General features: G+C 44.0%; 1 protein-coding gene across 2 annotated transcripts in view; it reads left to right on the forward strand.

Annotated features, from left to right (window-relative positions):
- The window catches only part of RASGRF1 (Ras protein specific guanine nucleotide releasing factor 1), a 686,570-nt gene that overhangs the window by 339,177 nt on the left and 332,601 nt on the right, over positions 1-14,792 (forward strand). For both annotated transcript variants that reach the window (XM_078682942.1, XM_078682943.1), the window contains one exon: positions 13,405-13,598. In XM_078682942.1, coding sequence (XP_078539068.1) covers positions 13,405-13,598 — 194 coding nt within the window. The remainder of the gene's footprint in view (positions 1-13,404; positions 13,599-14,792) is intronic.

Genomic DNA, 14,792 nt, shown 5'->3' on the forward strand with positions numbered 1-14,792 from the left:
ATCTGTCTTGCATCTTCTTTTTGTTGCCTCCTAAGCCCTCCTCTAAGACATGCTCTCTGTTCATATCCTATACAGAACAGCATATCACACATTAACTACTTGCTTCCTAAGGCTTAGATCTTCCAGAGGTGTGTATTCAGCCCCTGGTGCTGTGAAAGGCCTCAAACTGTTCCAGAGATGGCCACACACCCATAAACAAAGACATACCACTAGAGTGCCTGAAAGTGAGGGTGCTCTATATACATGCATGTGCAGTGAATCGCTGTGGCTCCACCTCAGGCCACCAATCATAGTCTTATGGTTAAACCACTTGACGGAGGGTAAGGGCGCCCTCATGGCTCGAATTGTAGAATATACTCTGGCTGGAGGAGATATTCCAAGCTCTGGCCAGCCTGCATCTGTAAGTACTGTTAACGCTTTTCTTTGGGACATTTTGGGGCCAAAAAGCACTCTGATAATTAAAATTTCGCAACTGAAGCTGGTCAACAGATCGAGACATTTAAATAACGCGAAGCACATTAGGCTACACAAGAAGGTCAGAGAGTGTTTATGTTTCCAAACCATAGTGGTTTATTAAGGGTTAAAGGTTTACAGAAGGCAAAATCATCCAGTTAGTGTCAATCAATAATCAATAAATGAATGCATTAGCTACTATGAAGTTAAAATCGCAGTCATAAAAGTATAAGGACAAAGTATCATAAGGTCTTCTCAAAAGGAAAGGTTAAGTAAATCAGTTCTCCCATAAAGGGAGTACCCAACTCTACTCTAAGCTGTCTCAAAAGTGGACAAAGCATTTCTGAACATAAATCTACTCTGCTCTAACTTAAATCACTCAGTTCCAACATTTGCTACACCTACGCATAGTTCCCATTAAACAAACCAATCAAGTTAGAGTGAAAAGATACAGTTTGGAGCTCATTAGTTTCTCAGAATCCTCCGCAGTACAGCTTCTCTAAGCAACCTTCAAACTTACATTTTGCTGCAATAAAATGAGATACATTGGGCCAGCGTGTACTTTGATTGTTTCTTGGATTCAATGCCAATTTTCACCTTGATTACAACAAAAGCAAACATTTCTTCTCACAAGAAGTAAGAAACATAAAATCATGTTCAACACCATTGAAATTTAGCTTGCCTTGAAATAAAAGTTCAGGTCATGAAGCAAGATGGCAGTCAACATTAGCTAGTTTTAAAAGCAGGCCTACGACAACCGTGGTCAACCTAAACATAAATAACACACAGTTAGTAACATTTTTGTGTTTATATGCTAATGCTGATATGATGCAAACACATTTAACAAGAAAAATCCCCTCGAACTCTCCCACTGGTGACTCTGGGTGTCACCACAACTTACAACTTACACCTTCATCATTTGAATTCTCCCATTAAACAGAAGTTGCCAACTTTCTCAGCTTCAGTCTAGATTCCTCCTTTTCTTTGAATCCCCAGTCAATTTTACCTTGGAGGTCTTCAACTTCCAACTCTTCACGCTTCCTTTTTCTCCCTCTCAATTCAGACGGCTGCTTCTCTCCGTAGCATCTTGACCTACCCTTTGCTTTAAGTACCATCTTTCTCCTTTGCACACACCCATGTCAGGATACCAGGATTTCCAATTTCAGTACTTCCACCCCACCCTACATTTTGGTGGCACATTCAGTTAAGGACTTTTGCAACAGTAATTACATTAATTTTTAAACAACTTGATGTAACTTTTTCAAAACTTCACACCGACAGGGTTGAGGGAATACATCAGACTCCTGACATTTAACCATAGATGTGGGAAATGACAGTGTATATTCAACCAAAGCCAAAGAACATCTCTTGGGCCCCAGTACATACACAAGATAAATGAGAATTAAAGGTTTATTGTCATTTATGTCCATAATGCACATCTAGGTGGGAGGCTCACCATTTGTCGAGTTCCTGGTAGATGATAGCAATTCACAGAAGGCTGTGTCGGCAAAGTTACTCAAACATTGTAGCTGAGTTCCCCTTCCTCCTCGACCAGTCGGTCCCATTTGACCTGTTTTAAATGGTTAGCAGAAATATCCAAACCATGCATCATTCACACAATAGTTCCAGGGCTTCTTTAGTCCGTATAATTTAGGCAAGTCTCCTGTTTGCTTACACCAATAGCACTTTCCCAGACATCTCCCTCCTATGCACTACGATGCCTCGAGCTGGAAACTGCATAGTCTAAGCTGATGTCGGTTTCATTAGTGCCTCCTTTTTGGGTGTATGAGCTGAAAGAAAAGAGAGTTGTGCTACCCAATGTTCAGATGAGTAGGCCCCACTGTCAGGAGAGTCTCACTTACTCCTCCTACAGGTAAACCCCACTATCATGTCACTCTCTTGTAAATGGGATTTTTGGAAAAAAAACATCAATTCTTAAAAGCAAAAGGGAGAAGCAAAAAGGCTATGGGTGAAAGGGAGAGGAAATAGATTCCGGTATTTTCAGCAGCACATAATATAGTTGGAAACCTAGTGAAAGAGATATGGCGGTTAGATTAAACATGCACAACATATCTAAGTGGTTTTGCCATCCCCACACAGTATTCATCCAAATAATGCTCACTGAACTGTAACAAGGGGAAGCAAATCCAGAGGTCCAGCAGTGTCAAGCGTAACATTGTCCAAATCATTAAGCCACACAATGTGTAGACATTCAGACCAGGGAAAATAAAACAAGCATTTGCAAAGCCAATAGGAGCAGATAAGGTATTGTCTTTGTTCGTTTTTTTTAGCAGCAGTGCGGCGGCTGTGCAGCATGGCAGCGCTAGCTGTATCATATTGCCTTTTATTTTTGATTGCTAACAGGAGGTAGGGTAGGGCATGAGGCAACACGGAGGGAACGGAGGAGGCAACACAGTGGGAGGGTGGGGGAAATAAAGCACCATGACATTGCCAGCGGTGTTCACAGCATTTCCCTTTTTTGTTGTTGAGGTGGGGAGGGGCCAACAGGGACAATGAGAGGAAGGGTTGGAGCACAGCAACACAGACAACTAGAGGGAGGGTTACTAGCAGGGCAACAGGGACAAAGGGAGGAATGTAGGGGCAAGCCAACCTGTACAACAGGAGGAAAGGTGACGGCAAGCCAATACGGACAACGGGTGCGAGGGTATTATCAGGGCAAAATTGACAACTGGAGGGTGGGGGTTAGCAAGGTAACATGGACAATGGGAGGGACAGTGGGAGCAAAGCAACCTCGTCTGTGGGATGGAGGGTGGTGGCATGGCAACTCGGACAATGGGAGGGAGCTAGAGTGGAGACTAGCCAATGCGAAAAACAGAAGATGTGTGGCGGCAAGCCAACACGGATAGGGAAACAACACAGTGGTGGGAGAAGGACATGATAGTGCCAGCTGAAAATGACACACTCTTGTAGAGTGCTTCATCACAATGAAAAAGTAGTGCGACGACATGGAAATCGATCTGGTTCAACACAAAGAAAACCTACCAAGGAGCAACATTGCACAATGATACATGGATAGAGAAAGGAATAAGCCTACCAAGCCAGCTAGAAACTAAACAGTCACCACTAACATTCCAAAACTTGCAACAAATACACGGACTCCCGAACCGGGAACTTTACACCTTCCTGAAGATCAAAACAGCCATAACGAAAGCGAACCTAAGCAAGGAAGAGCCAACCATCATCAAATACTTGCCAACTCTAAACTCGGCAGGCCACCAAATGGCAAAGATATACAAGCTCCTCAACCCAACCGCATCGTCACTGAATAAGAAAACAACGAACACGTGGGAACAACTCGTGTGAAGGCTGCTAAACGACAGCGAACGAGGCACAATGTGGCGCTCGGCATCGACAAACAAGATAACCCCACAACTAGCCCAGACACAATTCTGGCTACTCCACAGAGCCTACTGGACACCGTCAAGACTCCACAAAATAGGCATCACAGAATCAGGCGACTGCTGGAACTGCCGGAAAGAGGAAGGAACTCTAGAACACCTGATCTTCGGCTGCACTAAAGTCAGGAAGTTCTGGATGAAAGTGAACAGCTTCCTGAACGATGTATTCGACAAAGACTTAACAATCAGCTTTGTAAGCCTGGCCACAGAACACATGACAGCAGACCCAAACAGCAAAGAAGATAGAGACCTACTAGACTTACTGATCACAGCAGCCCTAAAAATAATCCTGACTAACTGGAAAAACACAGCCAAAGTCAATTTTAAAACATGGATGAACTGGGTCACCTTTCTCAGAGGAGCAGACAACATAACGGGGAATTTCTCAAAGGAACACAACCCAAAAGAAGAGATGTGGAAGCTCCTAGATGCACAGCTGACGAAACCCCAGCCAAGGACATACAACTAGCCCCTCCCCCCCTCTCTCTTTCTTCCTTTTTCTCTTTCTTTTTCTCTTTCCCCTCTCTTTCTCGGAGAAACACGAAGGCGAAGCTTACCACATTTTGTACTGTATATCAGAAAGCCAGATGTATATTCTACGTTTTATATTTTAATAAAAAGTTTTTAAATCAAAAAAAAAAAGTAGTGCCTACAAAAAATGAGCAGTAGAAGGACAAAAGTAATGTGTCCATGCTCCAAGGAAGGGGCAAGCATAGAAGAGAAAGGAAGCCTATAGCAGCTGACCCTTTAGAAGCAAGCAAATGATAGTGACAATGAAGCCAACCAATTGTAAGAATGGTTGGCCATTAAGTCCACTGCTAAAAATCAAAAGGTCTTGAGAGACAGTGCATGCACTGTCTAGGCAAGACCTCAAAAAGGAGGAAACCAATAAAAGTGTAGGTGAAACTTCACTGCAAACTGAACAAGAGAACAAAAGCCAATGCAAAATGCAGCACTGCATGGCACACTTCTATTAGAGCTAATGCTTCATACGCTGTGTCTACTGAGGGTGAAAATGAAATTTCGTATGTCTTGACCACTGTAGCCCTCTCAATGACATCAAAGGTCTGAGGTTCAAGTAGCATCATCTGCTAAGACTACATTCTATCAAACCATGCAGAAGGGTGGACGCTATGCTCCATTGGCCAGGTATACTTCCTCCATTCTGCGACTGGATTCTCATATCTCCAATTTTAATACACTAGCAAAACCAAGACCTGACGTAAACAGTGCAAACATCAACCCCCTCCTTGTGTTTCCAACTGCAACCCCATATGCTAACTTAAGGACAGCCTCCCACCTTTCAAAGATGACAAAGAGAGAGACCCATCTGACTCAATAAAATGTAGAGGTCAAGAAACAAAGGCTTCACAGAGTTGTTAAAAGGACTTTGAAGCCTAGCTGTTCTGAGACAAACATAAGACATCTTTGTGAAGACCTGCAGAAAGCCTTCCAGAACAGTGCAGGTGGTGCGCCCGCATCACATCCACCTCACCCTTTACCATCTCGTATTATGTAGGAGCCTGCATCTGTTCTTTCCCAGCCCAAGACGTACACTGGATATAGAGCCCAATCGATTGTCCGTTCTTATTTGGAGTGTTCGGTTTTTGAGATCTTGGGCAAATGCCAGAAAGGCTTGTGGACTGCTACCAGTTCTGTCCAAATGAAATATGAGATGTGCTCCACCATTGACCACAGACCTTGAACTGACTGATCCTCCGTAGTTGCTCCCCTGTCCACACTGCTTACATCTGTGGTTATTGTTACCGGAAGGGGAGGACACAAAGATATTCCTTTGTTCAAGTGAGAGAGGATCAGCCACAAATGTAATTTCTGTGACATTTTCTGTGATACTGAAACCACTGTATTGTAATTCTTTTATCTTTGGATCCCAGTGGGATGACAGATGAAGTATCAGGTGATAAAGAGCAGCCATGCCTAAGGAACCAAATGTAGAGCTTCTGCCATTTATCCCTGCACCCAAAGCCATTCTCTTGCTTCAGCTTCTTGGTTGTCGAGAAGATTCCATAACCATTAACTTTTCCTGATGGGCTGTTGGAAGGAAAACTTTGACCGCATCAGTTCTGAACAAAGCTCCTATGAATTACAGCTTCGGGACAGGCAGAAGATGCAATTTGTTCTCACTGACGAGGAATCCATGTTCTGTGAGACAACTGTATAGAGAAGCAGCACAGATTAGACAATCATCTAAGTATGCAAATACCAACAATCCTTGAGCATGAAGGATACCCATTAATGGGGCCAAAGTGTTGTAGACTACCCTTCGGGCAGAGGCCGAACCAATAGGAAGCACACAACATTGGTAATGATTCACCAGCATACACAAAACGAAGGCATTTTTGGAATCGAGGATTAACTGGGATACACAAATAGGTATCTAAGAGATCTAAATATGATAAAAACATGCCTGGTTTTGTCTGAGGAATAATATTCTTCAGACTGAAAAGCTGGTAAGGGGTGTAAGTGTTCACAGTTTTCAAATCCAAAATGGTCGAAAATCCAATGATGACTGCTGAACTAGGAACATAAAGGAGTAACAATCCTGACCTCTTTCAGACTGTGGAATTGAAATTCTTCCCTACACTTTCTCAGGATAGTCAGGATTTGGGAGCTGCCAAAGGGACAGGAGGCACTGAAGCCTGCTGCTAGGATCTTTTGGGGAAGGGACGCATTGGCCACATTCCCTGCCATGAAAGGGATGACAGGAACCCCTTGAGGATGAGGCCTGTCCGAACAGATGGTGGATTCCAAAACCTCTATCTCCTGATGGAGGCCAACTGGAGTTAATAATTTGTAATCCTCAATGGATTTTTTTACCAAGTCCTCCAATTGTGGAACACAAATGTGGGACCTTTGAGCAGCAGGTGACTCTCCAAAGTATCAGGGAATTATCCGCCCTCCAAGAGCACATCTAGATATGACGACTCACAGTCATCAGTGAACCTGAAGACTCAGTGGACAAAGAATCAAAAGAAATGTCAGCTAGACCATGACATGTCAGCTAAGACGTGACATGCTGCTCCATCTGAAAAAGCCTAGTGGAGCAATCTTCACATTTTCAAGTTTGTCATCAGCATGATTGAAATCATGAAGGAGTCACGGGACCATATAAGTTGCATAATATACTTCTGACCGAATGGTTTAAATCATAAAAAGAGCGGCTTAACCGCTAAAACACATAAACACATAGCACATAAAATTCATGTGCAACGTACAAATTAGTTAATAAGTTCTCATTTAAAATGTGTGATAAACTCCTTTTTTTTTTTCTGACCTCAATGGTATGTTAGAAGATAATATGCCCTCTTTATTGCACTTGCCACTTTTTTGTCTGCTTCGTCGGCTGAACCTGCATCTTCTGATATTATTGAGCCACTTGAAGCTAGACCTGCCATGGGAGATCCCACTTTTACTACCGCAGGGAATTCTTCTTTAAACTGTTCAAGGAGTATCTTCTAGATAGGAATTTGGGAAAACTCGTTTTATCTACATCAGTCCATTTCCTGGACAAGAAACCAATAATGACCTTATGTACTAGCAGCGAGTAAGGCAATTTATATCTGTATTGGCAAATAATTCATCATCAGATTTTGGCCCTTGGAAAGATACATTTTCATTTACATGTTTTATCAGTTCTTGTAGCTCTGATCCCTAAGCATATCTACCCCATTGTTGTCTTTCATTCCAATGAACTGAATCACCATCCTAGGAAACCAACATCCTATTCACCTTTGAAGATGGCTGTCTTTCTTCGGCTGCAAAGGATGCTTCAATCGCATTACTTATGATGGTTTGTAGCAGGTCCATATTAGGTCAGGGTCTGCCGCCGCTGGAGTGGCTTCCTCATCAGAACTGGCATTAGCAGCATGCTTTCTCTTTGCAGTATGTTTCTCCATCGTAGCTACAGAGATGCTGCTTACAGCTCTCCAGTATAAAGGGAGAACTTCCCACTTTGGCAAGTTTCCGAACAACGGGATGCACTAGTTTACAAATATCGCAAGACTGCTGCCATCTTTAAGTCAGGTGACAAAGTCCCTCCCACAATTATACACACAATGTTCATGCCCCCTAAAACCTCTTACCAAGGGATCAGTTACAGAGAAAAAGAATACATTTTATGGGATAAAAGCCACCCACTGATTGCTTCATGGAGGAGGTAGCCAATAACATACTAACATTGTTGCTGGGAAGGACCCTTTCTACTAACCGAATATTAATATGTTGACAGGCGGACAACAAAGCAGACCACCCAATTCCTAGTAAAGGAAGAAATGTTTCAATGACATATTATAATAAATAAAACATTTATCTGTCTGGAGAAATCCGTTTCCCAGAATTAAATAGAAAAAGAAATAGGAAGCTTTTTGTTTAAGCCCCTCCTTTTTAGGTCACATACTATCAAGTGTGACATCCATGATAGGAGGGTCTTGCAAGATATTTCTTTTATTTTTATTGGTGAAATCTGTGGACAGGTTCTCAAAGCACATCTAACAAAGGTGCATAGATATTGAGAGTTCCACTCACATGAGTACTCCCCCAGGACGTGTTACACTGGTACAGTGCCACTCACACTGCTACTCATAGTACACAGCGTATCTCACAGAAATCCACAGCACAGCTGACACCAATACTCACAGAACACCTCACATGGATACAGGGCATCTCACACACCTGCCCATAGTGCAGCTCACAATACACTTTATCTGGATAAACTGCTCCTCAAAGTGTAGCTCATACAGATGCAGTGCAAATTCACACCAGGGATCTCCAATCTTTTCTGTAATAAGAGCTACTTATGTGTAAGTAAAACCATCCCGAACTACTAATAATATGAGTGTTGTAACAGTGACCACATCAGTCAAGATTACATTAGTGGCCACCATATGGAAGATTACCAACAGTGATCACCTTAGCTCAGTGGGCACTGTGTCAGCAGGCATGAAAAAAAGGCTTTGTCATTGTGAAATGCCTCTTGGTGGGTAAGATATAGATGTACAGGCGCAGGAACCAAGGTAGTAATATTACTAATATGTCTCCACAGCACTGCATGATTTGTCTCACAAAGATCAGCTTTAAATACATTTTAGAAATGCAGCCATTTTTCTACAGAGATCTGTTTACGAGTTCTGAAAATACAAATATTTTCGTCTCCAAATACACGCTTTCAAGTTTGGTTTAAAAATGTTAACTCTGCCAAGCATAAGCTGGTCTGCACAGAGGAGAGCGACTTTTAGGTAGCTGGAGAGCTACCAGTAGTTGGCGAGCTCCTCGTTGGAGAAGCCTGATTTACACAGCTACTTACAAGTACTCACAGAGCAGCCAGGGCCAGACTGGGAACCCAAAGCAGCCCTGGCAATTTTCTCGGACCAGCCCCTGGGGAAGCACCTCCTGGCCCCAGAAGTCTGGAAACACTGCCTTGCTGATTTTGTCACTTGGGGGGCGATATTGCAACACCACTGCAAAACCGGCCCCCAACTCTGCAATCCGGCCCCCACCCTTCCAGCCTCCAGGGGAAACGCCCGAGACCCAATACGGCCAGTCCGGCCCTCAGTGCAGCTCACTGAAAAGAGTTTGGGATGCCGGATTAATCCTCAGTGGTCTCGGTTACTCACGTCCACACATCATTCTCTCACAGACTGTCTGTGTTCACTTTCCTAGCAGTGACATTACAATTACTCTATGCTGACCCACAGCTGTTTCAACATTACATCCACTTGGAACAATAAAAACACTGCAGATTTCAGGTGGTAAAGAAGCTGCTTTTGAACACCAGCCTCCTATACATGGTGGTATTTCCAGTCAGCTGGGTTGTGGGGTTGAGGTACCGGGGACACTGAGTTAGTTGTGGTTAAGGGGCTCAAGAAGCACTTAGTTGTTGGTATGAAGTACTAGGAGCACTGCTTAGGTTGTGGGCATGGGGTAGCCGTGGCACTGGGTTAGTTGTTGGTGTCAAGTATTTGAGGCACTGCATTAGTAGACGGAATGGAGTACCAGGGTCATCGTGTTAGTTGTTTGCATGAAGTACAAGGGTCACTGTATTAGTTGTTTGCATGAAGTACCATGGTCGCTGGGTTATTTGTTGGTATGAAGTACATGGGTCACTGTATTAGTTGTTTGAATGAAGTACCATGGTCGCTGGGTTATTTGTTGGTATGAAGTACAAGGGTCACTGTATTAGTTGTTTGCATGAAGTACCATGGTCACTGGGTTATTTGTTGGCATGAAGTACTGGGGCACACAGTTATTTGTTTGCATGAAGTACTAGGGTCGCTGGGTTATTTGTTGGTATGAAGTACAAGGGTCACTGTATTAGTTGTTTGCATGAAGTACCATGGTCGGTGAGTTATTTGTTGGTATGAAGTACAAGGGGCACTGTATTAGTTGTTTGCATGAAGTACCATGGTCGCTGGGTTATTTGTTGGTATGAAGTACAAGGGTCACTGTATTAGTTGTTTGCATGAAGTACCATGGTCGCTGGGTTATTTGTTGGCATGAAGTACTGGGGCACACAGTTATTTGTTTGCATGAAGTACCAGGGTCGCTGGGTTATTTGTTGGTATGAAGTACAAGGGTCACTGTATTAGTTGTTTGCATGAAGTACCATGGTCGGTGAGTTATTTGTTGGCATGAAGTACTGGGGCACACAGTTATTTGTTTGCATGAAGTACCAGGGTCGCTGGGTTATTTGTTGGTATGAAGTACAAGGGTCACTGTATTAGTTGTTTGCATGAAGTACCATGGTCGCTGGGTTATTTGGTGGTATGAAGTACAAGGGTCACTGTATTAGTTGTTTGCATGAAGTACCATGGTCGCTGGGTTATTTGTTGGTATGAAGTACAAGGGTCACTGTATTAGTTGTTTGCATGAAGTACCAGGGGCGATGGGTTATTTGTTGGCATGAAGTACTGGGACACACAGTTATTTGTTTGCATGAAGTACCAGGGTCGCTGGGTTATTTGTTGGTATGAAGTACAAGGGTCACTGTATTAGTTGTTTGCATGAAATACCATGGTCGCTGGGTTATTTGTTGGCATGAAGTACTGGGGCACACAGTATTTGTTTGCATGAAGTACCAGGGTCGCTGGGTTATTTGTTGGTATGAAGTACAAGGGTCACTGTATTAGTTGTTTGCATAAAGTACCAGGGTTGCTGGGTTATTTGTTGGTATGAAGTACAAGGGTCACTGTATTAGTTGTTTGCATGAAGTACCAGGGTCGCTGGGTTATTTGTTGGTATGAAGTACAAGGGTCACTGTATTAGTTGTTTGCATGAAGTACCATGGTCGCTGGGTTATTTGTTGGCATGAAGTACTGGGGCACACAGTTATTTGTTTGCATGAAGTACCAGGGTCGCTGGGTTATTTGTTGGTATGAAGTACAAGGGTCACTGTATTAGTTGTTTGCATGAAATACCATGGTCGCTGGGTTATATGTTGGCATGAAGTACTGGGGCACACAGTTATTTGTTTGCATGAAGTACCAGGGTCGCTGGGTTATTTGTTGGTATGAAGTACAAGGGTCACTGTATTAGTTGTTTGCATGAAGTACCATGGTCGCTGGGTTATTTGTTGGTATGAAGTACAAGGGTCACTGTATTAGTTGTTTGCATGAAGTACCAGGGTCGCTGGGTTATTTGTTGGTATGAAGTACAAGGGTCACTGTATTAGTTGTTTGCATGAAATACCATGGTCGCTGGGTTATTTGTTGGCATGAAGTACTGGGGCACACAGTTATTTGTTTGCATGAAGTACCAGGGTCGCTGGGTTTTTTTGTTGGTATGAAGTACAAGGGTCACTGTATTAGTTGTTTGCATGAATTACCAGGGTCGCTGGGTTATTTGTTGGTATGAAGTACAAGGGTCACTGTATTAGTTGTTTGCATGAAGTACCATGGTCGCTGGGTTATTTGTTGGTATGAAGTACAAGGGTCACTGTATTAGTTGTTTGCATGAAGTGCCATGGTCGCTGGGTTATTTGTTGGCATGAAGTACTGGGGCACACAGTTATTTGTTTGCATGAAGTACCAGGGTCGCTGGGTTATTTGTTGGTATGAAGTACAAGGGTCACTGTATTAGTTGTTTGCATGAAGTACCATGGTCGCTGGGTTATTTGTTGGCATGAAGTACTGGGGCATACAGTTATTTGTTTGCATGAAGTACCAGGGTCGCTGGGTTTTTTGTTGGTATGAAGTACAAGGGACACTGTATTATTTGTTTGCATGAAGTTCCAGGGTCGCTGGGTTATTTGTTGGTATGAAGTACAAGGGTCACTGTATTAGTTGTTTGCATGAAGTACCAGGGTCGCTGGGTTATTTGTTGGTATGAAGTACAAGGGTCACTGTATTAGTTGTTTGCATGAAGTACCATGGTCGCTGGGTTATTTGTTGGTATGAAGTACAAGGGTCACTGTATTAGTTGTTTGCATGAAGTACCATGGTCGCTGGGTTATTTGTTGGTATGAAGTACAAGGGTCACTGTATTAGTTGTTTGCATGAAGTACCATGGTCGCTGGGTTATTTCTTGGCATGAAGTACTGGGGCACACAGTTATTTGTTTGCATGAAGTACCAGGGTCGCTGGGTTATTTGTTGTTATGAAGTACAAGGGTCACTGTATTAGTTGTTTGCATGAAGTACCATGGTCGCTGGGTTATTTGTTGGCATGAAGTACTGGGGCACACAGTTATTTGTTTGCATGAAGTACCAGGGGCACAGAATTATTTGTTGGCATGAAGTACTGGGGCACAGTGTTGGTTGTTTGCATAAAGTACCGTGGTACTGGGTTAGTTGTTGGTGTCAAGTATTAGGGGCAATGGTTTAGTAGTGGGCATGGAGTACCAAGGTCACCATGTTAGTTGTTGGCAAGTAGCATGGTCAATGTATCAGTTGTTTGCATGAAGTACCAGGGGCACATGTTAGTTGTTTGCATGAAGTTCCAGGGGCACAGTGTTAGTTGTTTGCATGAAGTTCCAGGGGCACAGTGTTAGTTGTTTGCATAAAGTACCAGGGGCACAGTGTTAGTTGTTTGCAAGAAGTACCAGGGGCACAGTGTTGGTTGTTTGCATGAAGTACAGTGGCACAGTGTTAGTTGTTTGCATGAAGTACCATGGCACTGGGTTAGTTGTTGGTGTCAAGTATTAGGGGCACTGGATTAGTAGTGGGCATGGAGTACCAGGGTCACCATGTTAGTTGTTGGCATGAAGTAGAATGGTCAATGTATCAGTTGTTTGCATGAAGTACCAGGGGCACAGTGTTAGTTGTTTTCATGACGCTCCAGGGGCACAGTGTTAGTTGTTTGCATGAAGTAGCAGGGCACTGGGTTATTTGTTGGCATGAATTACCAGGGGTACTGTGTTAGTTGTTGGTATGTTGTACACGGGCACTGGACAAATGGTGGACATGGTATACTAGGGGTATTTTGAAAACCAGGTCAGGCTAAAGGGCCTGTCCATGCCCTGGTCTTCCTCTGCATGCAGTTACTTCTGTAACCACCTGCTCTCCGGGTGTCTCTTGCAGCTGACCTGTTTGACATCCTGCTGCCAATGCTGAACATTTACCAGGAGTTTGTGAGGAACCACCAGTACAGCCTGCAGATCCTGGCCCACTGCAAGCAGAACCGGGACTTCGACAAATTGCTGAAGCAGTATGAAGCCAAGCCCGACTGCGAGGAGCGCACCCTGGAGACCTTCCTCACTTACCCGATGTTTCAGGTGAGTTCCGAGTCTCTAACTTGGAGCAAGGGGGTTTGCCGAAGGGCTGCAGTCATTGTAAGGCACTGCTGTCTCTGTGAGCACAGCCTGAGACTCCAGCAGTAGAAACCATACACGATGGAGAGAGCAAGGGGACACGCCAATAGCCACAGCCTAAGACAGTAGCAGTAGATTCCGTACATGATGGAGGGAGCAAGGGGACGTTTCGATGGACTGCCTTTACTCATAGGCACATCCTAAGACAGTAGTAGTAGATTCCATACATGATGGAAAGAGCAAGGCGACATGCTGATGGGCACAGCCTAAGACAGTAGCAGTAGATTCCGTACATGATGGAGGGAGCAAGGGGACACGCCGATAGATAAAGCCTAAGACAGTAGCAGTAGATTCCGTACATGATGGAGGGAGCAAGGGGACGTTTCGATGGACTGCCTTTACTCATAGCCACATCCTAAGGCAGTAGTAGTAGATTCCATACATGATGGAAAGAGCAAGGTGACATGCCGATGGGCACAGCCTAAGACAGTAGCCGTAGATTCCGTACATGATGGAGGGGGCAAGGGGACACGCCGATGGGCACAGCATAAGACAGTAGCAGTAGATTCCATACATGATGGAGGGAGCAAGGGGACACGCCAATAGCCACAGCCTAAGACAGTAGCAGTAGATTCCGTACATGATGGAGGGAGCAAGGGGACGTTTCGATGGACTGCCTTTACTCATAGGCACATCCTAGGACAGTAGTAGTAGATTCCATACATGATGGAAAGAGCAAGGCGACATGCCGATGGGCACAGCCTAAGACAGTAGCAGTAGATTCCGTACATGATGGAGGGAGCAAGGGGACACGCCGATAGCTAAAGCCTAAGACAGTAGCAGTAGATTCCATACATGATGGAAAGAGCAAGGCGGCATGCCGATGGGCATAGCCTGAGACAGTAGCCGTAGACACCATAAACCTTACATGATCATGATGGGGAGAGCAAGGAAACATGCACCTTTACTCAAAGGCACAGTCTAATACAGTAGCAGTAGATTTTGTACATGATGGAGGGAGCAAGAGGACGTGCTGATAGGCACAGTCTAAGACAGTAGCAGTAGACACCATAGACCATACATGATGGAGAGAGCAAAGTTACATGCGCCTTTACTCAAAGACGCAGCCTAAGACATTAGCAGTAGATTCCATACATG

Source organism: Lissotriton helveticus, chromosome 3_1, assembly GCF_964261635.1.
Source record: "Lissotriton helveticus chromosome 3_1, aLisHel1.1, whole genome shotgun sequence".
NCBI classification, from domain to species: domain Eukaryota; kingdom Metazoa; phylum Chordata; class Amphibia; order Caudata; family Salamandridae; genus Lissotriton; species Lissotriton helveticus.